The sequence below is a fragment of the Hemiscyllium ocellatum genome (genome assembly GCF_020745735.1).
Source record: "Hemiscyllium ocellatum isolate sHemOce1 chromosome 27 unlocalized genomic scaffold, sHemOce1.pat.X.cur. SUPER_27_unloc_3, whole genome shotgun sequence".
Lineage (NCBI taxonomy): Eukaryota > Metazoa > Chordata > Chondrichthyes > Orectolobiformes > Hemiscylliidae > Hemiscyllium > Hemiscyllium ocellatum.
Window position 1 is genome coordinate 2,178,837 of NW_026867498.1, and position 24,649 is coordinate 2,203,485.

Below are 24,649 nucleotides of genomic sequence, written 5' to 3' on the forward strand. Positions count from 1 at the left end.
CCTCAAGAAGCTGCATTGCAGGTTCACCCTGAATTGGCACTTTGTTTTGCTTCCCAAAATCAGACCTGCTCACTCTCAGCAGGATCCCAGTGTTGTGAAAGATATTAGCTTTCAGGCAGAGGTATCCAAAATTCAGAGAGCTGTCAGTCTTGATGTTTTTGCTTTTTCTGTCCCTGTAAGATCCTGAATCAGCACCTTCAGGAGAATTAGTTAGAGCAGAGTGAGAACAGAGGGGAAGGGAGAGTGGGATGGTGCTTTCAATTTTGTGGAACAGCAAAAGAATATTCCACAGAAAGTAGAGTTGCTTGTTCTGAATTTCTACCCTGCACTGATAGTGATGACTTTTGTAATCTCTTTTTGCAGAGTATTTGAAAATCTGAAGACTGAAGTTTCAAAATCAACAGATGAAGGGCTTATGCCCGAAACATTGACTCTCCTGCTCCTCGGAAGCTGCCTGACCTGCTGCGCTTTTCCAGCACCACATTTTTTGACTGACTCTCCAGCGTCTGCAGTCCTCACTTTGATGTCAATGTCTGACAGTTACTCAATCCATCGGGAACACAACAATTTTTGACTGTGATTTCTGTGAGAGGGATCAATGCTTTTTGGTTCCTGTTTGAGGACATTTTCAGCATCAGTGGAACTGGACGAGAGACCCCCTGTTGGAGCGCACTGTGTGTGGAGCCTGAAACAGTTATACAGCCTGGGAAGGGGATTTCACGGGAGGGAGGGACTCTACACGTGTTGTGTGCAGCTGAAGCTGTGGCCATGGAGAAATCTGAGGAATCCCGCCCTATGGAGGATCCGTGGAAGTGTAGTGACTGTGGGAAAGGCTTCCGTGTCACGTCTGCCCTGGAGACTCATCGGCACAGTCACACCGGGGAGAGGCCATTCCCCTGCCCCGAGTGCGGGAAGGCCTTCAGACATTCCTCCCACCTGCTGGCCCACCAGCGGGGCCACACGGGGGAAAAACCCATCAGCTGCCCAGAGTGCGGGAAGGCCTTCATATTTTTCTCTGCCATGTTGGCCCATCGGCGGATCCACACGGGGGAGAGGCCGTTCAGCTGCCCCGAGTGTGGGAAGGCCTTTCGTGATTCCTCCACCCTGCTGACCCACCACCAGGTCCACACCGGGGAGAGGCCCTTCAGCTGCCCCGAGTGTGGGAAGGCTTTTCGTGATTCCTCCACCCTGCTGACCCACCAGCGGATCCACACCGGGGAGAGGCCCTTCAGCTGCCCCAAATGCGGGAAGGGCTTCACCTGCTCCTCCCACCTGCAGAGCCACCAGCGAGTTCATGTGCCATCGCAGGGGGATTGAAGGAGTGACGGCCGAGTCCCATTATCGACAGGGGAGGTGTGGTGTGTGCACTTTGACCTTGAGCTGTTCAAAAAGCAACTACTTTTTCTCTGCCTTTTTGCTGGGGGGATCTGAAGCTGTAACAAAATTGGGTTGCAATAAAGGTTACCTGAACTTACCACCGGGCTCAGACTCTCATTGAAAGCTTTGAGCTCCAAGAGATTTTTGTTTTAAAGCTGCTCATTTCTTTCAGCCTCCTGCACTAAGTTTAGAACATAGAACAATCCAGCACAGAACAGGCCCTTCGGCCCTCGATGTTGCGCTGACCTATGAACTATTCTCAGCTCGTTCCCCTACACTATCCCAAAATCATCCATGCACTTATCTAAGGATTGTTTAAATCTCCCTAATGTGGCTGAGTTGACTACCTTAGCAGGTAGGGCATTCCACGCCCTTACCACTCTGTGTAAAGAACTTGCCTCTGACATCTGTCTTAAAGCTATCACCCCTCAATTTGTAGTTATGCCCCCTCGTACACACTAACATCATCATCCTAGGAAAAAGTCTTTCTCTCTCTACCCTATCTAATCCTCTGATCATCTTGTATGTCTCTATCAAATTCCCCCTTAGCCTTCCTCTTTCCAATGAGAACAGACCCAAGTCTCTCAGCCTTTCCTCATAAGACCCTCCCTCCAGACCAGGCAACAAACTGATAAATCTCCTCTGCCCCTTTTCCAATGTTTTCCACATCCTTCCTGAAATATGGGGACCAGAACTATACACAATATTCCAAGTGTGGCTGCACCAGCGTTTTGTATAGTTGCAGCATGATGTTGCAGTTCCAGAATTGAATCCCTCTCCGAATGAAACCGATCACACAGTATGCCTTCTTAACAGCACTATCCACCTGGGTGGCAACTTTCAGGGATCTAGGCACGTGGACTCCTAGATCACTGCCTTCCTGTTACTCTTCCCAAAGTGAATCTCACCTCACATTTAGCTGCATTGAACTCCATTTGCCACCTCTCAGCCCAATTCTGCAGTTTATCCAAGTCCCCCTGCAACCTGTAACATTCTTCCAAACTGTCCACTACTCCACCAACTTTTGTGTCGTCTGCAAATTTACTAATCCATCCACCTATGCCTGTGTCTAAGCCATTTATAAAAATGACAAACCGCAGTAGTCCCAAAACAGATCCTTGTGGCACACCACTAGTAACCGGACTCCAGGCTGAATATTTTCCATAAACCACCACTCGCTGCCTTCTTTCAGAAAGCCAGTTTCTAATACAAACTGCTAAATCACCCTCAATCCCATGCCTCTGCATTTTCTTCAACAGCCTGCCATGTGGAACCTTATCAAAGGCTTTACTGAGGTCCATGTACCACGTCAACTGCTCTACACTCATCCACATGCTTGGTCACCTTCTCAAAAAACTGAGGGGTTTGTGAGACATGACCTGCCCTTGAGGAAACCATGTTGACTACCTGAAATCAAATTGTTGCTTGCTAGATGATTATAAATCCTATCTCTAATATTCCTTTCCAAAAGCTTTCCTTCAATAGAAGTAAGGCTCACTGGTCTATAATTACCTGGGTCATCTCTGCTGCCCTTCTTGAACAAGGGCACAACATTTGCAATCCTCCACTCTGGTACTAAACCCGTAGACAATGACAACTCAAATATCAAAGCCAAAGGCTCTGTTATATCCTCCCTAGCTTCCCAGAGAATCCTCGGATAAATCCCATCTGGGCCAGGGCACTGGTCTACTTGTCCTTCTAGAATTGATAACACCTGTGTGCAACTAACCTCGATCCTTTTGAGTCTAATATCCCGTACCTCATTCTTTTCCTCTACAATATTCTCCTTTTCCTGAGTGAAACCCGATGAGAGATATTCATTAACACCTCTCCAATCTCCACAGGGCCCACAATCAACTTCCCACTTCTGTCTTTGATTGGCCCTATTCCTACCCTAATCATCCTTTTATTCCTCACATACCTACAGAAAGCTTTAGGGTTCTCCTTTATTCTATTTGTTAAAGACTGCTCATGTCCTCTCTTTGCTCTTAACTCTTTCTTTAAATCCTTCCTAGCTGATCTGTAGCTCTCCATCGCCTCATCTGAACCATCTTGCTTCATCAACACATAAGCCTCCTTCTTCTTTGTAACAAGAGATGCAATTTCTGTTGTAAACCGCGGTTCCCTTACCTTATCACTTCCTCCCTGCCTGACAGGGACGTACCTATCAAGGACACACAATATCTGTTCCTTAAACCAGCTCCACATTTCAATTGTCCCCATCCCCTGCATTGTGCTACCCGATTCTATGCATCCTAAGTCTTGCCTAATTGCATTATAATTGCCCTTGCCCCATCGATAACTCTTGACCTGTGGCATGTCCCTATCCCTTTACATCGCTAAATGAAATCTAACTGAATTATGGTCACTCTCTCCAAAGTGCTCACCTACCACTAAATCAAACACATGGCCTGGTTCATTACCAAGCACCAGATCCAGTGTGACCTCCCCTCTTGTCAGCCCTTCGACATACTGTGTCAGAAAACCCTCCTGCACACACTGGACAAAAACTGATCCATACGATGTACTAGAGTGAAAGCATTTCCAGTCAATGTTGGGGAAGTTAAAGTCCCCCATAATGCCCACCCTGTTCCATTCACTCCTACCCAGAATAATTTTGTTAATCCTCTCTTCCACCTCCCTGGAACTCAGCAGAGGCCTATTTAAAAAAAACTCCAAGCAGTGTGACCTCTCCTCTCCTGTTTCTCACCTCAGCCCACATTACCTCAGTAGACGAGTCCTCATCAAAATTTCTGTCAGCCACCGTTATACTATCCTTGACTAACAAAGCCACGCCCTCGCCCTCGCCCTCTTTTAACACCTTGCCTGTTCTTAATGAAAGATCAAAATCCTGGAACCTGCAACATCCATTCCTCACCCTGCTCTATCCCTGTCTCTGAAATGGCCACAACATCCAAGTCCCAGGTACCTAGCTGTGCTGCAAGCTCACCTACCTTATTGCAGATACTCTGGCATTGAAGTAGACACAGTTCAAGACAGTTCGCTGTCTGCCAGCACATTCCTGTGACCCTGAAATCCTGTCCCTGTCCTCCCTACTCTCATCCTCCTGTGGACTGCAGCTACACCCCCTGTTCCCATCGCCCTGCTGAGCTGGTTTAAACCCACCCGAATAGCACCAGCAAATTTCCCACCCAGGATATTTCCCACCCTGGTTCAAGTGAAGACTGTCCTGTTTGTACAAGTCCCACCTTCCCCAGAATGAGCCCCAATTATCAAAAAATCTGAAACCCTTCCTCCTGCACCATCCTTGCAGCCACGGGTTCAGCTAATATCTATCCATATTCCTTGCCTCGGTATCACGTGGCACGGGTAACAAACCAGAGATCACCAATCTGTTTGTTCTAGCCCTCAGCTTCCACCCTGGCTCCCTGAACTCTTGCCATGCATCCCTATCCCTCATTCTACCCTATGTTGTTGGTACCTACGTGGAACATGACTTGGGGCTGGACACCCTCTTCCTTCAGGACCCCAAAGATACGATCTGAGACATCACGCACCCTGCCACCTGGGAGGCAACACACCAACCGTGAGTCTTGTTCGTGCTCAACAAACCTATCTGACCTTCCAACTATTGAGTCCCCAATGACTCTCCTCCTTTCCCTCCTTCCCTTCTGGTGCAACAGGGACAGGCTCTGTGCCAGAGACCTAGGCCCCACTCCATACCCCTGGTAGGTCGTTTTCCCCCCTCAACAGTACACACTGACTTATATCGCAGGAAGGAAATAAAAATAGATCGTCCCACCTCTTCCAGGAACCTCTGCTCTCCGACTTCAAATTTAAAACCTCAAATCAGTGACTCCCCACTCCTGGGTTGCTGCTGCCGCTGAAAAACAGAAAATGTCACCTTTATTTGTGGTTATCACTGCTGCCTCACAGCGCCAGAGCCCCGGGTTCAATTCCCCTCCCACACCTGGGCGGCTATCCTCCCACAGTCCAAAGACGTGCGGGTTCGGGTGAATTGGCCACGTTAAATTGCCCCGTAGTGTTAGGTGACGGGGAATGGGGCTGGGTGTTTTGCTCTTCGGCGGGTCGGTGTGGACTTGTTGGGCCGAAGGGCCTGTTTCCACACTGTAGGGAATCTGATCTAAAGTTCTGGAATTTATATATTGATGAACTGAAACCTGCAACCCATTCTAAAAGATGCAGGACTCAGCAGTGATCCAGGTTTGTTCCAAATATTGCGTCGGTTGCATGACGCTGTGATCTTTTGCTATTAATTCTGTGCCTTATGATCCTGCAGCACAGCTCCCCGCAGAAGGAGCAGCGCTGCAGAAGCTAGTGCTTCCAAATACACCTGGGGGGCGTGGTTTAGCCTGGGGGCGGGTTTTAGCGGGAGGGCGTTGCTCATAGGCGGGGCGTGACTCGTGAGAGGGTCCCGCGCTCTTTGGGGGTGGAGGAGAGGGGCGAGGCTGAGAGGGCGGTGCGGCGCGTCGAGCCTGGAGGCGGGTGCGCGTGGTTTTGACTCGCACGTGGACCGAGGCGAGGTTTGGAGCGCGAGGGGAAAGAGTTTTGGTTCCCAGGGACGGGACTTTGTCTCGAAGGGGCGGGGTTCACTTGCAGCGGTCGAATGGACGGGATTGACGTGTTGCGTTTGGAAGGGGCAGGGTTTACGACTGCTTTCGAAAGGGGCGGGGTTTAGGAGCTGCCTTCGGAAGGGGCGGGGCTTACGTGTAGCGTTCGAAAGGGGCGGGGTTTACGTGTCGCATTGGCGTCGGAGGGGGCGGGGCCGAGGCCGTCCCGAAGACGGAAGTGTGTCCGCGGCCTGTTCCCTCCGCTGGAGTCTCGGCTGCAGCAAGTAAGGTAAAGCTTTATCAGTATGTCCTTTTACAGAGTTTGTATTTAATAACCAGTAATGGCTACTCAATATCATCATAAAGTCCCAAAATGCCATTCATTTCAATCCATTGCAGATAAGCACTAAGAGTTAATTTTCTACGGGATTCAACAGCCTCAGCACTAAAATGGTCTCACAAGGGAACGGCTGTGAATGTTATCACTTGGTGTCCTGTTCACACAGATTCACCGATGCTGAGGCAAACCTTCTTAATTGCCTTACAGCATCCTGTTATCACTTGGTGAGCCCAGGTGTCCCTATCTTTAAGTTCTCTCCTCTTTCTCAGCCTTCCTGCCTGTTTATTTTCTAGTGCAGTAAATGTGTTCAATAATTCAGCATTACCTTTTAGTCTAAATGTTTAATGACAAGTTTTAAGGCTGTAGACTTTATCACCCAGATGCCCACACCCTCATTCCTCCCTTTGATTGCACCGCGATCACTGAAAGAGAAGGCTAGTCCAAACGAATGCCCTTCAAGGTGGTCCAGCCATCAACATCCTGTAGAGCGGCACCACCATCTTCGCAGCTCATCTGGTCGTATTTATCATCGCCATCGACACATGTGGGTGAGCCATCGGATCGCAAAAGGAGCATCTTCTGGGGCAAATCTATATCACTAAGGAACCTCATAAGCTTAGCAATAAAACACCTAACAAGAGCAATACTGACAAACAAAGGAAAAGTATTCTACCATACATAGCTAAATCGATAAGCCAATTGTACCATCAGCCCGATCTGCAGTTTCCCCAACTGGTCCCTTCAGTCATTCTGTCAAGGAATACCTGGATCTCTTCTTGTATCTTAGTAATATTGCCAGTGAGATCGGGAATGCCCATAGTGCATTTATCTTGGACAATGGTGCAGACCTCACCCTCCCCGACGAGTTTATAGTCTAAGGCACACTGATTCTGCGTAGAGTAAAGACACAGGTCTGATAATCCCAGTTTACTCTGTTCCAGAGCCTCATTAGTCTTATTTCCTCGAATGGTCAGGCCACAAAAGAGGGAATTGCGGTTCTTTTGACTTGTCACCCCTGCCGATCCTTCCAACCTCAGGGTACTCTGGATTCCCAGCCTATTGGGTGTCCTGTATTGTTACCCAGTCCGTTCCAGGTCCATGTGCTGCATAAGGCCTGCTGTACCCCAGCCAGTGTTACACCAGCTGTTTGTATACACAGACCGGAGGTATTGGAAAGTGATATTTCACTTCGCAGGGTCGGCAGTAGGAAGTCTGACGAATAGAATGGAATTGGGGACTGAGACAGGGCAAGTGGGTCATCTCCTGATAGAGAGGAGTAACATACTACTGCCTCTGGGGCGAAGAGCATTCTGTGGGACTGTATAAATAAGTTGTTTGTGGATTGTGGAGTTTCCCCTACCAAGCTTCCCTTTTCTCGAGTCGGCCCGTCCTGCAAAAAGGGATGGTGTTCCCGGGCGCCATTAAAATATTTACCATAATAAAAGGGTTGATCATTTTTATCCTCAATAGGCTTGCTTCTGCAGGTAAAATCAAAAAAACCATGGTAACAACATGGTAACTCCCACTGATTTCTACTGTCCAGATGGACCATCTGGTCTTTCTGATGTAAGAGTCCATTGCAATAATCCATCTTCATCACGTCCCACACATCAAAGGCTCTGGTCCGGTGCACTGGACGACATCTCCTCAGCATGGGTGGTGGATAATCTCTGATCATTCCTGGTCCAATCCATACTTAGTGGCTTGCCCCATCAGGATGTTGTATGTGATCAGAAAGGTGAGGAGATAGGCGATTCCCCCCCACCATGTCCCTCCTCTTAGTTCAAGTATCTGTAATAAGATTAACATTAGAACAACAGCAAAATTCAAAAACCCAACTGGACAGGGTGCTCTCCTTTTGTTGGGATTCCAGTATTGGTGCGGTCAATCAATTTACAATGGTGCAGTTGGACCCAAGCAGAGCGCCCAGCGACTTTGACCATCGTAGGGGTGGGAATAAAACCTGGAAGGGGCCATCCCAACGAGGTTGGAGACCTTTGCAAGTCCAGGTCTTGACGAGCACCAACGAACCAGGCTCTACCCGTGACGAGGCTGAAAGGGAGGGAACATCGCTGTAGGCCGCACGCTCCTGGGAGTGACAGGCACACATAACACAAGTTAGAGCAAGAACATAACCAAACATTGCTTCAGTCATGTGGTGGAAGGGGACTGAGAAGGGAGGCGAATTGTTCCAAGGAGTACGGAGAGGGTAACCAGACAGACTGTCTGCTGGAGACAGTCATGTCTTGCCCACAGACATGGATCCCATCTGGAATAAGGCCACAGGGATTAGCATAACCAGGAGTGGCCAGACTCAGCCATTAATTTGGCAAGTTTAGTCTTGAGTCTGGTTAAAACATTCACCAAGGCCGGCCGCCTGAGGATGATAAGCACCATGCAGTTGCCGACAAATACAAAGCTGGGAAGAGAGTTCTCCGTTAATATTACCTACAAAGTGTGGTCCATTGTCCGAGCTAATGCACGCAGGTATACTGAAGTGGGGAATTATTTCCTTAAACAGAATCTTCACCACAGACTCAGCAGTAGTGTTAGGAGGAGGGTAGGCTTCAGTCCACTTAGAAAAGACATCAACAATAAGCAAAACATATTTATAGCAACTCAACTCATTTCTACAACTCAATGAAGTCCAGTTGAAGTGTCTCCAAGGGACCCTCCAACAAGGGAGTTCTCGTAGAGATACTTGAACTAAGAGGTGGGGGATCACCTACCCACTGACCTGTATGGTCACGTACAACATCCTGATCGGGAAAGCCACTGACTGAGTATCGATGCGATCTGGAACGATCTGAGATTATCCTGATGTCATCTGGCGCACCAGACCAGACACTTTCAACGTGGAGTCGCTTGAGCGATGGCGTGAGCTGCCAGAGGAAGTGGTGGGTGCTGGTACGATGATATGTCAAAAGGCTCCTGGACGGGCATCTGAATATGAAGGGTTCAGATGGGTCAGGGCCAAGTGGTGGCAAATGCGACTGGAGTCATAAAGATGGAACAACTCGTCCTTGCTGACAAGATAGCCAACCCAATTTAGTCCCAGCTGCCAGCACCCGGCCCATATAGGAACCAAGTGATGCCAAACGTGACTAAATTAATTTAGGATATCTGGGCAGGTTGGGTCAAAGGGTCTGTTTCTGTGCTGTGTGATTCTAATTGTCTTCAGTGAAAGCAGAAGTGTGGTTGTGAAGACTGGACTTTCAGAGCATGTTTTGCCCTGACTGGGAGCAGAAGAGTTTGACTGAAGTGTATCGGTGTTAATGCCTTGATGTCTCATTTTGCTCCCACCTTCCCGGGGTTGTTAACCATTGTGTGTCTGGTTGTTCCTCAAGAAGCTGCATTGCAGGTTCACCCTGAATTGGCACTTTGTTTTGCTTCCCAAAATCAGACCTGCTCATTCTCAGCAGGATCCCAGTGTTGGGAAAGATATTAACTTTCAGGTGGAGACATTCAAAATTCTGAGAGATATCAGTCTTGCCATTTTTGGTTTTCTGTCCCTGTAAGATCCTGAATCAGCACCTTCAGGGGAATTAGTTAGAGCGGAGTGAGAACAGAGGGGAAGGGAGAGTGGGATGGTGCTTTCAATTTTGTGGAACAGCAAAAGAATATTCCACAGAAAGAGTTGCTTGTTCTGAATTTCTACCCTGCACTGATAGTGATGACTTTTGTAATCTCTTTTTGCAGAGTATTTGAAAATCTGAAGACTGAAGTTTTAAAATCAACAGATGAACGGCTTATGTCCGAAACATTGACTCTCCTGTTCCTCGGATGCTGCCTGACCTGCTGTTTTTCCAGCGCCACATTTTTTGACTGACTCTCCAGCGTCTGCAGTCCTCACTTTGATGTCAATGTCTGACAGTCACTCAATCCATCGGGAACACAACACTTTTTGACTGTGATTTCTGTGAGAGGGATCAACACTTTTTGGATTCCAGTTTGAGTACGTTTTCAGCATCAGGTGGGACTGGACGAGAGACCCCACTGTTGCAGCGCACTGTGTGTGGAGCCTGAAACAGTTATACGGCCTGGGAAGGGGATTTCACGGCAGGGAGGGGCTCTACACGTGTTTGTGTGCAGCTGAAGCTGTGGCCATGGAGAAACCCGAGGAATCCCGCCCCGTGGAGAAACGGTGGAAGTGTGGTGACTGTGGGAAAGGCTTCCGTTCCCCATCTGCCCTGGAGACTCATCGGCGCAGTCACACCGGGGAGAGGCCGTTCCCCTGCACTAACTGCGGGAAGGCCTTCAGAGATTACTCCCACCTGCTGAGGCACCAGCGGAGCCACACGGGGGAAAAACCCATCAGCTGCCCAGATTGTGGGAAGGCCTTCATATTTTTCTCTGCCATGTTGGTCCACCAGCGGGTCCACACGGGAGAGAGGCCGTTCAGCTGCCCTGAGTGTGGGAAGGCCTTCAGCAATTCCTACAACCTGCGGAGCCACCAGCGCGTCCACACGGGGGAGAGACCCTTCAGCTGTCCCGAGTGCAGGATGGCGTTTACCCACCACTCCGCCCTGCGGAGCCACCAGCACGTCCACACAGGGGAGAGGCCCTTCAGCTGCCCGGGGTGTGGGAAGGCCTTTACCCACATCTCTGTCTTGCGGAGCCACGTGCGTGTCCACACCGGGAAGAGGCCCTTTAGCTGCCCCGAATGCGGGAAGGCCTTTACCGACATCTCCTCCCTGATGAGGCACCAGCGGATCCACACTGGGGAGAGGCCCTTCACCTGCCCCGAGTGCGGGAAGGCCTTCAGCAGTTCCTCCGCCCTGCTGAGGCACCAGCTGGTCCACACCGATGAGAGACCGTACACCTGCCCTCAGTGCGGGAAGGGATTCACCTGTTCCTCCAACCTGCTGACCCACCAGCGTGTCCACACCGGGGAGAGGCCCTTCAGCTGCCCCGTATGCGGGAAGGGCTTCAACCGCTCCTCCACCCTGCGGAGCCACCAGAGGATCCATACAGGGGAGAGGCCCTTCAGCTGCCCCATATGCGGGAAGGGCTTCAATCGCTCCTCCTCCCTGCGGAGCCACCAGCGGATCCACACAGGGGAGAGGCCCTTCAGCTGCCCCGAGTGTGGGAAGGCCTTTACCCACGTCTCTGCCTTGCGGAGCCACCAGCGTGTCCACACGGGGGAGAGGCCCTTCACTTGCCCTGAGTGCGGGAAGGCCTTCAGCAGTTCCTCCACGCTGCTGACCCACCAGCGGATCCACACCGGGGAGAGACCGTACACCTACCCTCACTGCGGGAAGGGCTTCAACCGCTACTCCACCCTGCTGAGGCACCAGCGGATCCACACCGGGGAGAGGCCGTTCATCTGCTCTCAGTGCGGGAAGGACTTCACCTACTCCTCCCAACTGCGGAAGCACCAGCGAGTTCATGTGCCATCGCAGGGGGATTGAAGGAGTGACGGCCGAGTCCCATTATCGATTGGACTATCAACCCGGTTCCGGGGACTCCCGGGTTCGAATCCCGCCAGGACAGATGGCAGAATTGGTATTCAGTCAGAAATGTGGAATTCGGAATCTAACGATGAGACCGTTTCAGGGAGGAGGTAGTGCGGGGGGAGAAAGCCCCCATCTGATTCACTCTCTCCCTTGTTGGAAAGGGAACCGCCATTGTGGGAAAGGATTCACTCAGTCGTCCCAGCTGCATCCGTTACCCGGTCTGGCCTACACGTGACTCCAGACCCACAGCAGTCTGGTTGACTCTACGCTGCTCATCCAACTTACTTGGATACAGGTTGAAATTGCTGAGTGAGGCAATACTTCCTCCAGGTTAAGGCTCCAATTACAAAGGGACAACTCAGTGGTGACCAATAATGAAGTAAGTGAGGGGTTGCACTTTGACCTTGAGCTGTTTTTAAAAAAAATTGCTACTTTTTCTATGCCTTTCTGCTGGGAGATTCTGAAGCTGTAACAAAGTTGGGTCACAATAAAGATTACCTGAACTTCACACTGAGCTCAGACTCTCAATGAGAGCTTTAAACTGCAACGGGTTTTTGGTTTAAAACTGCTGATTTCTTACAGGAGAAAGTGAGAACTGCAGATGCTGGAGATCAGGGACAAGATTAGAGTGGTGCTGGCAAAGCACTGCAGGTCAGGCAGCGTCCGAGGAGCAGGAAAATCGACATTTCGGGTTTGCTCCAGACTGCAACCTCCTTACTGTCAACCATCTGTGAGTAAGGTACTCTCTATCGGCAGAACATAACAACACGACGGTTGGAGGAGGAGCGCCTCATCTTCCGCCTGGGAACCCTCCAACCACAAGGGATGAACTCAGATTTCTCCAGTTTCCTCATTTCCCCTCCCCCCACCTTGTCTCAGTCGATTCCCTCGAACTCAGCACCGCCCTCCTAACCTGCAATCTTCTTCCTGACCTCTCCGCCCCCACCCCACTCCAGCCTATCACCCTCACCTTGACCTCCTTCCACCTATCACATCTCCATCGCCCCTCCCCCAAGTCTCTCCTCCCTACCTTTTATCTTAGCCTGCTTGGCAAACTCTCCTCATTCCTGAAGAAGGGCTCTGGCCCGAAACGTCGAATTTCCTGTTCCTTGGATGCTGCCTGACCTGCTGTGCTTTACCCAGCAACATATTTTCAGCTCCTCTTGCTAATACACCACTTGCCTTGCTCATTCCTGCTGCACCTGTCTGACAACTGGCACAGAAGGACACTGATGCCCCTCTGAACATCCACGCATCATTCCTGATGAAGGGCTTGTGCCCCAAACTACGACTGTCCTACTGCTCGACCCACTGTGCTTTGCCAGTTGTGGTCGTCTCTACATCAGGAAGACCGAGCGTAAACTTGGGGAATGGTTTGCCGAGCATCACAGCCGGGTCCGCAGAGGCTGAGCGGACTTCCCAGTCTCCATCCATTTTAATGCCCCTTCCCACTCCCCTTCTGACAAATTGGAGGAACAAAACCTCATCTTGTCTGAGCAGTCCACAGCCCGGAGGACTCGACACGGAGTTCTCCAATTTCAAATAATCTCCCATCCCATCCCCCAACTCACTTCCCAGCCCCTTCCACTCTTCCCTGCCAACTAGATTCCTTCCTCCCATTCACCAACCAGGTTATGGGGGTAAGGCAGGAACAGGATACTGATTGAGGATGATCAGCCATGATCATAATGAACGGTGGTGCTGGCTTGAAGGGCAGAAGAGCTGACTCCTGCACCTATTGCCTATTGTACCCTCTACCTGTCTCCACCTATCCTCACTTCATCACCCTGCCCCCAGCACACCCTTGTTCCACAGCTCTGCCTATACACACCCCCAATCCTGAACAAGGGTTACACCAGATACCTCAACTTCTCCACCTCCTGATACTGCCTGGCTTGCTGCGTTCTTCCAGTCTCCTGCCTGTCTATTTTGCCAATTGAGACAAAGGCTTGGACTAACTTTTCCAGAGTCTGTCCCTTCGCTGGATTCACTCCCATTCCTTTCAGTTGCTCCAAGTCAACAATTGAACCCCAGAGTTAAACGTAAATGGAAAAGGGGGTGAGAAAAGAAAATGCTGTACTCACAGATGTTGGACAGAGGAAGGAAGCTGCAGTCTGAGTGAGCTCAATCTTCATTGAGAGGGAGGAGGAGCAGCAGCTTCAGAACCTCATGGCCCAACTTCCGCATTCACCAATAGGGGAGCTCCGAATGGCAGGAGGACAAGTCTCCTTCCGGTCCTCCAGTGATCCTTATTTGTCCATCAAAAGTAGGTTTCGCCCCTTTTCTGCCGACAATGAGGAACACACCCAATGTTTTGGTGACACTGGCAAACATGTGCGCTGCTTGTTGACACCGAGGAGTGTACACAATATGCTCTGTAGCAATGCTGGTGTTATTGACAGATGTTTCCAAACGTCTATCGGAGATCAAAAAGGGCAGAGCGATATTTTTTTCCCCCATGTGGCTCAATATTTGATTGAGCAGCCAGAGAAATGCAAAAGCAATGTTTTTAAGTCTTTTCCTCCGTGTTGGGGTGACCTTCACAACTAGAGGACATAGGTTTAGGGTCAGGCCACAAGATATAAAAGGTACCTGAAGGGCAATGTTTCCATGCAGAGGGTGGTGCAGGTATGGAATGAGCTGCCAGAGGAAGTGGTGGAGGCTGGTATAATTACAGCGTTTAAGAGGTATCGGGATGGGTATATGAATAGGAATGGTTTAGAGGGATATAGTGCTGGCAAAGGGGACTTGATTCATGTAGGATATCTGGTTGGCGTGGACAGGTTGGACTGAAGGGGTATGTTTCCGTGCTGTACATCTCTATGACTCTAAATAATAAGTCTACTTTTCCAATGAACAACCTATATCCATGTTAACAAGGCTTAGTGCACAACCTGCTTTACTAACCATTCTCAACAGGTGCTGCCCCTTCAATGACTGAGGAACATATACATGTTGGTGCATAGTATCCTTCACTAGTATTTACACACTACCCTCAGCAATTGCTCAAGTAACAGCAAAGGGCAAACAGCACAAGGATTAAACACACAGTGAGGGGTAAACAGCACAAGGATTAAACACACAGTGAGGAGTAAACAGCACAAGCGCCAGTAAAAGCAGATGGAAAGTGAGTGTAAAATGTGACTATGACAGGACAGGCCCCACATTCCTTCCCCTCCGTCCCCCCCACAACCTGCCTCACCTTTCACCTCCCGGGCCCAGTACCTTCCAGGTGGCCCCATAGTTGACACAGGGGCCGCCCCACGACCAGTAGAACTCCACCACCCAGGCGCCCGACCAGTTCCCAAGCAGGTCCTTAACCCCATCCGCCTCCAGAATGTTCACCGGCTCCTGGCTGCTGTACAGCCGGCCGGTGTGGCCGTGACACAGCAGCTGCGCCAGGAAGGCGGCGGCGGCCAGTGCCGGGTGTCTGCCCCGGGCCGCACGGCGCCATTTTCCTAACGGCCGCCCTCCCGCCGCTTCCTCGCTCGAGCGACTTCTCCTCCCAACCGCCTTCGCCCCCGCGTGACGTCTGCACGGGGGGATGGGCGGGGCCGGGGGAGCCTCACCGTCACCAAGCAACAGCCACCTCGCGCTACAACTGCTCATTCACAAAAACAAACTCTCCTGTCTCGCTCTGCAGCTGCAGGGGGGGACACTGCCACGTTTCGAGGAGCCCTGTCTACATTGGGAAAGCTCACCGCTCCATTTAAACACATATTCCCACATCCCACTTGCCTGCATTTGACCCATTTCCCTCTAAACCTTTCTATTCATGTACCCATCCAAATGCTGTTTCAATGTTGTCACTGTACCTGCATCGACCACATCCTCAGCAAGTTCATTCCACATGCAACTCACTCTCTTTCAAAATGTTGCCCCTCCGCTTCCTTTTAAATCTCTCTCCTCACATTAAAAAATGCCCCCCTAGTTTTGAGTTCCCCTACGCTAAGCAAGAGCCATTTGCTATTCACCTTACCTCCACTCCTCATGATTTTATCAATCTCAATGAGGTCACCCCGCAACTTCCTGTGCTCCAGTGAATAAAGTCCCAGCCTCTCCTTCTAACTCAAACCCACCAGTCCTTACAACATCCTGGTAAATCTTTATTAAACCCTCTCTAATAGTATTCTTCCTATTACAGGGCCACCAGAACTGTACTCAGTACTCTGAAAGTGGCCTCACCAACATCCTGTACAACCTCAACATGATGTTCCAACCCCTCTCCTCAGTGGTGTGAACAATGAAGGCAATGTTGCAAAACGCCGCCTTAACCACCCTGTCTACCAGTGATGCAACCTCCAAAGAACTATGTACCTGAACACCCCAGCCCCATGTCTGTCTGTTCCATAACACGACTCATGGTCCGATCATTATCTGTACAAGTCCTTGTATTGGCAAAAATGCAACCCTTTGCTTTTAATAAGCTTCTCTCTCACACACATACTCTCTCGCTCAGACAGACACACACACACCCCTCAACACTCTCACACTCGCAGCTGATATGGGTAATGTAATTTCTGCAGTTTCACACACTCTCTCTATCTCTCTCACACACACACACGCTCACACACACACACTCACACACTCTCTTGGTATGGATGAGGTAATTTCTGTACTAAAACTAAGGATTAATGAGTAAGGGCTAATTATGAGACTAAAATGCAAGCAGGCCTGCTTGGGAACATGAAAGAAGTCAGAAGGAACTGTTATGTCAAGAACATGGCGGATTGTGACCTTGGATAAAATTGACATAAGTTATTAATTAAAACTAGGCTGCTATGAAGTTAGGTAACCTTGGGCAAGATACCAAGGAATGCTTTAGCCAACAGAATTGTTAAAATGATGTAATGATTAAGACACAGAGGGCAAGATACAATAGAAGCCCTTTATAACATTAGAAACATACAGATAACCAAGAAATGCTTTAACCAGCAGAATTGTTAAAAACAATATAATGTTTAATCAAAGAATTGGCAGAGAGAAGCGTGAAATGTTTTAACCAATGGAATTGTTACTAACCTTTTCAGATGTAAAAATAATGTATAAATATTACTGCTATAAATCTTTCGGCACGGACCTTCCCTTTTTCTTTTGGAAGACACCCAAACTTGCAAGTTTGAATAAACATTCGTTGCTTCATTTGTGTGTCTCGCAGCATTTCGATTTGCCACGGGATAGCGGTAGCCGATGGGGATAAGGGCTGGTGCTGACAGCTTGGAGTTCGCCTCCTAGGACGGGACCTTGTGGACAGTCTCCCTTAGACTGTGTGTTGGAGCGGTTCGTCCGCCACACAGAAGTCAAGGGTTAAAGGACAGTCCGCGGTCAGCAGAGTGTGGAGGCAGAACCCGGTTGATCTGAACCATAGCCCTAGTGTAGAGTAGTAAGCCGAGTGTCAGGGACTATTCTCCGGAGATTTAGAATACCTAGACAGAAGTCACCTATAACACAGCCTCATACTCCATCACACTCTCACGTTCCCAAGCATGCACACACACACTTCTGCGCACACTCACACACAAACTCACATGCACACGCTCTCATTCTCTCATGCACACACACACACACACTACTCTTTGGGGTGAAATTGTATTGGCAGAATTATATTTGCAGATACATTCAATTTTGTTCAAAAAGCACACAATCTGCAGGCAGTCAATGCATGTAATATTTTACAAATTCCGACTTTGGAAACAGAACCGGTCTGATTCAAGATTGGAATACTGACAGATTCAAATCTCACACCTTTAATGCATTGTCTGAACGGAGATGCCTTTCTTTTATGAAACCTTATGTCATCTCAAGAACATTGTTACATATTAATGAACCAAAGCCCACACCCATTCTAAGAGATGAAGACTATCTAAGTTTGTTCAATATATTCTACCAGTTGCATGACACTGATCTTTTGATATAAGTTCTGTGTCTTATGACGCTGTTCCATGAGGCTTTATATATTGATGAGCTGAAAATGTGTTTCTGGAAAAGCGCAGCAGGTCAGGCAGCATCCAAGGAGCAAGAGAGTCGACATTTCGAGCTGAGAGACTTGGGTCTTTTCTCATTGGAAAGAAGGCGGTTAAGGGGGGATTTGATAGAGACATAAAAGATGATCAGAGGATTTGATAGGGTCGACAGAGAAAGACTTTTTCCTAGGATGATAACGTTAGCTTGTACGAGGGGGCATAACTACAAATTGAGGGGTGATGGATTTAAGACAGATGTTAGAGGCAAGGTCTTTACACAGAGAGTGGTAAGGGTGTGGAATGCCCTACCTGCTAAGGTAGTCAACTCAGCCACATTAGGGAGATTTAAACAATCCTTAGATAAGTGCATGGATGATTTTGGGATAGTGTAGGGGAACGAGCTGAGAATAGTTCACAGGTCAGCGCAACATCGAGGGCCGAAGGGTCTGTTCTGCGCTGGATTGTTCTATGTTCTAAACTTAGTGCAGGAGGCTGAAAGGAGTGAGCAGCTTTAAAACAAAAACCTCTTGGAGCTCAAAGCTTTCAATGAGAGTCTGAGCCCGGTGGTAAGTTCAGGTAACCTTTATTGCAACCCAACTTTGTTACAGCTTCAGATCCCCCCAGCAAAGAGGCAGAGAAAAAGTAGTTGCTTTTTGAACAGCTCAAGGTGAAAGTGCACACACCACACCTCCCCTGTTCCCCCCACGCCCCCCCCCACCTCACTGCCTTTACTATTGGTCAGCACGAAGCTGTCCCTTTGACATTGGATCATTGGTACAGCCGTAACCCGGAGGAAGTATTGCCTCACTCAGCAATTTCAACCCATACCCTGTCTCCAAGTAAGTTTCTCCCCGCTCCTTTACCAGGAAGGGGCAGTGTAGAGTCAACCAGACTGCTGTGGGTCTGGAGTCACGTGTAGGCCAGACCGGGTAAAGGATGCAGCTGGAACAGCTTTAGTGTATCCTTTCCCACAATGGGGGTTCCCTTCCCTAACAAGGGAGTGAGGGAATCAGATGGGGGCTTTCTCCCCCTACCACCCCCTCCCTGAAATGGTCTCATCGTTAGATTCCGAATTCCACATTTCTGACCGAATACCAATTCTGCCATCTGTCGTGGCGGGATTCGAACCCGGGAGTCCCCGGAACTGGGTTGATATTCCAATTGACAATGGGACTCGGCCGTCACTCCTTCAATCTCCCTGCAACGGGACGTGAACTCGCTGGTGTCTCCGCAGGTGGGAGGAGCGGGTGAAGCCCTTCCCGCACTGAGAGCAGATGTACGGCTTCTCCCCGGTGTGGACCCGCTGGTGGGTCAGCAGGGAGGAAGACCTGCTGAAGGCCTTCCCGCACTCGGGGCAGCTGAAGGGCCTCTCCCCGGTGTGGACCCGCTGGTGCCTCATCAGGGTGGAGGACCGGGTAAAGGCCTTCCCGCACTGAGAGCAGGTATACGGCCTCTCCTCGGTGTGGACCCGCTGGTGGGTCAGCAGGGTGGAGGATCTGCTGAAGCCCTTCCCGCACTGAGAGCAGATGTACGGCCTCTCCTCGGTGTGGACCCGCTGGTGGGTCAGCAGGGTGGAGGATGTGCTGAAGCCCTTCCTGCACTGAGAGCAGATGTACGGCCTCTCCTCGGTGTGGACCCGCTGGTGCTTCAGCAGGGCGGAGGATGTGCTGAATCCCTTCCCACACTCTGGGCAGCTGAAGGGCCTATGCCCCGTGTGGACTCGCTGGTGGGCCAGCAGGATGGAGGAATCCCTGAAGGCCTTCCCACACTCAGGGCAGCTGAAGGGCCTTTCCCCTGTGTGGATCCGCTGGTGCCTCAGCAGGGCGGAGTTGTTGGTAAAAGCCTTCCCGCACTCTGGGCAGCTGAACGGCCTCTCTCCTGTGTGGACCCGCTGGTGCCTCAGCAGGGTGGAGAAAAACACGAAGGCCTTCCCGCACTCGGGGCAACTGAAGGGCCTTTCCCCCGTGTGGTCCCGCTGGTGGGCCAGCAGGTGGGAGGAATGTCTGAAGGCCTTCCCGCAGTCGGTGCAGGGGAATGGCCTCTCCCCGGTGTGACGGCGCCGATGAATCTCCAGGGCAGAGGGGACACGGAAGCCTTTCCCACAGTCCCCACACTTCCACGGTTTCTCCACAGGGCGGGATTCCTCGGGTTTCTCCATGGCCAAAGCTTCAGCTGCACACAAACACGTGTAGAGCCCCTCCCTGCCGTGAAATCCCCTTCCCAGGCTGTATAACTGTTTCAGGCTCCACACACAGTGCGCTGCAACAGTGGGGTCTCTCGTCCAGTCCCACTAATACTGAAAACATAGACAGGAACCAAAAAGCGTTGATCCCTCTCACAGAAATCACGGCGAAAATCTTTGCTGGCCCCAGTGGACTGAGTGACTGTTAGACATTGACAAAGTGAGGACCGGAGATGCTGGAGAGTCAGTCGAAAAATGTGGTACTGGAAAAGCACAGGGGAGTCAGGCAGCATCCGAGGAGCAGGAGGGTCAATGTTTCGGTTATGAGCCCTTCATCTGTTGATTTTAAAACTTCCCTCTTCAAATCTTCAAAAATTCTGTCAGAATAGATTACAAAAGTCATCACTGTCAGTGCAGGGTAGAAATTCAGAACAAGCAATTCTTTTCTTTTGTTATTCCACAAAATTGAAAGCACCATCCCACTCACCCTCCCCCTCTGTTCTCACTCCGCTCTAACTAATTCCCCTGAAGGTGCTGATTCAGGATCTTACAGGGACAGAAAAGCAAAAATGTCAAGACTGACATCTCTCTGAATTTTGAATACCTCCACCTGAAAGTTAATATCTTTCCCAACACTGGGATCCTGCTGAGAGTGAGCAGGTCTGATTTTGGGAAGCAAAAAAAAAAGTGTGTCAATTCAGGGTGAACCTGCCTCGCAGCTTCTTGAGCAAGGACCAGACACAAGATGGTTAACGTCCCCAGGAAGGTGGGAGCAAAATGAGACGTCAAGGCATTAACGCCGACATTAGAGAGAAAGTGAACCAATTGACGTGGCAAAAGTTAGTGGAAAGCCAGAGTCATAGAGATGTACAGCACAGAAACAGACCCTTCTGTCCAACACGCCTGTACTGACCAGATATCCTAAATCAATCTAGTCCCATTTTCTGGTATGTGGCCCATAGCTGGGATCATCCCCACCCTGTCCTGAGACCTTGATGCCTCCAAGCTGACCCTCAAAGGTTCAGTTTGTCCCTCCATTCTTTCCCAGTTGTCTTTTGTAGGTTTTGAAAACTTCCCCAATCCTCTGAGTATAGGATTTGGGAAGTTATGTTGTGGCTGTACAGGACATTGGTTAGGCCACATTTGGAATATTGTGTGCAATTCTGGTTTCCTTAGTATCAGTAAGATGTTGGGAAACATCAAAGTGTTCAGAAAAAATTGACAAGGATGTTGCCAGGGTTGGAGGATGTGATCGATAGGGAGGCAAGGGCTGTTTCCCCTCAGCGTTGGAGGCTAAGGAGTAACCTATAAAATCATGAAGGGCATGGATAGGATAAATAGACAAAGCCTTATCCAGGGGAGGGGGTCGGGGGGAAAAGAGTCCAGAACTAGAGGGCATATGTTTAGAGTGAGGGGAAAAGATACAAATGAGATCTGAGGTGAAACCTTTTCACACAGAGGGTATTACGTGTATGGAATGAGCTGCCAGAGGAAATGGTGGAGGCCAGTACAATTGCAACATTTAAAAGACATCTGGACAGGTGTATGAATAGGAAGGGTTTGAAGGGATATGGGCCAAATGCTGGCAGTTGGGATGAGATTGGGGTGGGATATCTGGTTGGCATGAACAGGTTGAACCGAAGGGTCTATTTCTAAGCTGTGCATCTCCATGACTAGTTGGACCACTTCCCGCTCCTCCGCCCTTGAGCCCCAGTTTTCTCATTTTCCCTCCCCCCACCTTGTCTCAGTCCCAACCCTCGAACTCAGCACCACCTGCCCAACCTGCAACCTTCTTCCTGACCTCTCCACCCCGACCCCCTCTCCCACTCCGGCCTATCACCTTCACCTTAACATCCTTCCACCTATCGCATTTCCAACGCCCCTCCCCCAAGTCCCTCCTCCCTTCCTTTTATCTTAGCCTGCTTGGCACACTTTCCTCATTCCTGAAGAAGGGCTCATGCCCGAAACGTGGATTCTCCTGATCCTTGGATGCTGCCTGACCTGCTGCGCTTTTCCAGCAACACATTTTCAGCTCTGATCTCCAGCATCTGCAGTCCTCACTTTCTCCTCTTGCTAATATACCACTTGCCTTGCTGATTGCTTGCTACACCTGTCTGACAAATGACAGTGACTGGTGTAGAAGGATGCTGAGGCCTCTTTGTCCATCCACACATCATTCCCGATAAAGGGCTCATGTCCAAAACGTTAACTCTCCTGCTCCTCGGATGCTGCCTATTCTACCGTGCTCTTCCAGTACCACAATGTTTGACCCTGATCTCCAGCATCTGCAGTTCTCACTTTCTCCACATTCAAATACATCTCCATTTAAACAATGCACCTCCTTTCTGCGTTTTTTTTCCAAAGCCAAGGCTATAACTTCATATTGTGGTACTGCATTTGCCATTGTGGTCTTCTCTATATCGGAGAGCGAGTTCAAACTTGGGGAACGATTCGCCGAGCATCGCAGCTGTGCCCGCAGAGGGCGACCACACCTCGCAGTAACCACCCATTCCAATTTCCTTCCCACTCCCTTTCTGACATGACCATCTTTGGCCTCCTCCATTGCCACAACGAATCTAACCGCAAATTGGAGGGACAACACCTCATCTTCCGGGCAGCCTGCAGCCCGAAGGACTCAACGTTGAGTTTTCCAATTTCAAAAATCCTCCCTCTCCATTCCCTGACTCCATTCCCATCCCCGCCCTCCTCCCTGCCACCAACAAGATTCATTCCTCCTATTGACCAACCAGGTCGTACCCTCTAACTGTCTTGACCTTTTCCCACTTCACCCCCACCCCCTTTTCTCTGCAGCTTCTGCACCCAGCCCCTGCCCTGAAGAAGGGTTACAACCGATTCGTCGACTTCTCCACCATCTGATGCCTCCTGCCTAACTATTTTGCCAATTGAGATGCAGACCTGGATCAACGTTTCCGGAGTCTGTCCCTGCCGAATTCACTCTTTCCTTTCAGTTGCTGCAAGTCAACAATTGAACCCCAGAATGAAAAAGAAATGGAAAAGGGGGCGAGATAAGAGAGTGCCGTACTCACAGATCTGGGACAGAGGAAGGAATGTGCAGTCTGGGTAAAGCTCTATCTTTATTCAGAGAGAGAGGATCAGGAGTCGCAGCTTGAGAAGTTCACAGACTAACTTCCGCATTCAGACAATGGACTGACCTTGATTGGCAGGAGGACCAGTCTCCTTCCGGTCCTCCAATGTTGCCTATTGGCCAACCAAAAAAAAGGTCTCGCGCCTTTTTTGCGTCCAGCGATGAGCATGCTCAGTATTTTGCTGACACTGGTAAGCATGCGCAGTATGCTCTCTGGGGATGTTGGAGTTCCTGACAGATTTTAAGTGTCCAAATGCCAACAGGGGAAAAAAGATTGAGCCACAATTTTTTTGCCTTTGCGTCGATATTTTATTATTTTTGCATTTTGTGTGGCTGCTCAACTTTTGTATGTCGTTTCCCCTTGTTGTTGGGGCAAGGCACCGGGACCAGAACTGGAGGGCAGAGGTTTAGGGTGAGAGGGGAAAGATTTCTGAGGGTCCGAAGGGGCAATCCTTTCGCACAGAGGGTGGGATGTGTATGGAATGAGCTGCCAGAGGAAGTGGTGGAGGCTGTACAATTACAGTATTTAAAATGCATCTGAATGCGGATATGGATAGGAAAGATTCAGAGGGGTAAGGGGCGACATGCTGACAAATGGGTCACTAGATTAATTAGGACATCTGGTCAGTGTGGACCGCAGGGTCTGTTTCTGTGCTCTACAACTCTGAGTCTATCTTTAGATAGTATGGAAAATAAAGAGCATGAAAGCATGGGAAGGGTTAGAGCATGGAGACTACTGCCAATTTGTTGCAAAGGATAGTGGAAAGCTTTTACACCAATTGGGCGGCACGGTGGCACAGTGGTTAGCACTGCTGCCTCACAGCGCCTGAGACCCGGGTTCAATTCCCGACTCAGGCGACTGACTGTGTGGAGTCTGCACGTTCTCCCTGTGTCTGCGTGGGTTTCCTCCGGGTGCTCCGGTTTCCTCCCACAGTCCAAAGATGTGCAGGTCAGGTGAATTGGCCATGCTAAATTGCCCGTAGTGTTAGGTAAGGGGTAAATGTAGGCGTATGGGTGGGTTGCGCTTTGGCGGGTCGGTGTGGACTTGTTGGGCCGAAGGGCTTGTTTCCACACTGTAAGTCTAATCTAATCTAATCAATTAGCAGAGTAAGGTTGAGGCTGAAAGGTCACTATGGCAAGATGAGATAACATTCAGTAAAGTTAGCCTCACCTGCTAAATATGATTGACAGGACTGGAACAATAAATATTTGGGACATGACATCAAATATCTAATTAATAATGAGTAGAGTCAGTCTGCTTTAGACTATTGATAATAAATATCTAATCATGACATTAGGAAAATATTAAGTAGGGTCTGGAATGCAAGACCGTTGTTGCAAAAGCTGACATTAAATCTCAAACTGTGACATTAGAATAACATTAAGTAGAATGTAGGAAAAACTGTGAGGGCACAAATAAAGAGATAATGGGAACTAACATCACTGGTTTATTGTGTAGCTAGCGTGAGGAACTTTTGATTAATATAGTTGGACATGCTAACAAACACACTGCTCAGCTGGAGAAAACACTGCCTCCTCTGTCCAGGAATAAACGCTGGAGAGGTTGTATTGTTCCTAGGGAGGAGGATGGTCTCCGGCTACACTCTGATATCTATCAGCTAGTAAATGGGGCAAAACTATGGAATTTAATCTCCAGGCATTCTGCGAAATTTAATAAGAGAAGGAAGGAAGT

At 49.6% G+C, this 24,649-nt stretch overlaps 2 protein-coding genes across 3 annotated transcripts in view; one reads left to right on the forward strand and one right to left on the reverse strand.

Moving 5' to 3' along the window:
* Window positions 1–735: 735 nt before the first annotated feature.
* The window catches only part of LOC132808012 (zinc finger protein 135-like), a 47,452-nt gene continuing 23,538 nt past the window's right edge, over window positions 736–24,649 (forward strand). Inside the window, exons 1-2 of one of the 2 annotated variants that reach the window (XM_060821908.1) lie at window positions 736–1,223; window positions 10,475–12,234. In XM_060821908.1, coding sequence (XP_060677891.1) covers window positions 769–1,223; window positions 10,475–11,660 — 1,641 coding nt within the window. In that variant the 5' untranslated portion in view covers window positions 736–768 and the 3' untranslated portion in view covers window positions 11,661–12,234. Of the gene's footprint in view, window positions 1,224–6,143; window positions 6,194–9,948 lie in introns of those variants that run through there. The other variant, XM_060821906.1, reaches the window with a different exon arrangement.
* LOC132808009 (zinc finger protein 850-like) overlaps window positions 18,400–24,649 on the reverse strand; it is a 622,390-nt gene continuing 616,140 nt past the window's right edge. Inside the window, exon 12 of the mRNA XM_060821898.1 lies at window positions 18,400–19,811. Within this exon, the coding sequence (XP_060677881.1) occupies window positions 18,858–19,811 (954 nt within the window). The 3' untranslated portion in view covers window positions 18,400–18,857. The remainder of the gene's footprint in view (window positions 19,812–24,649) is intronic.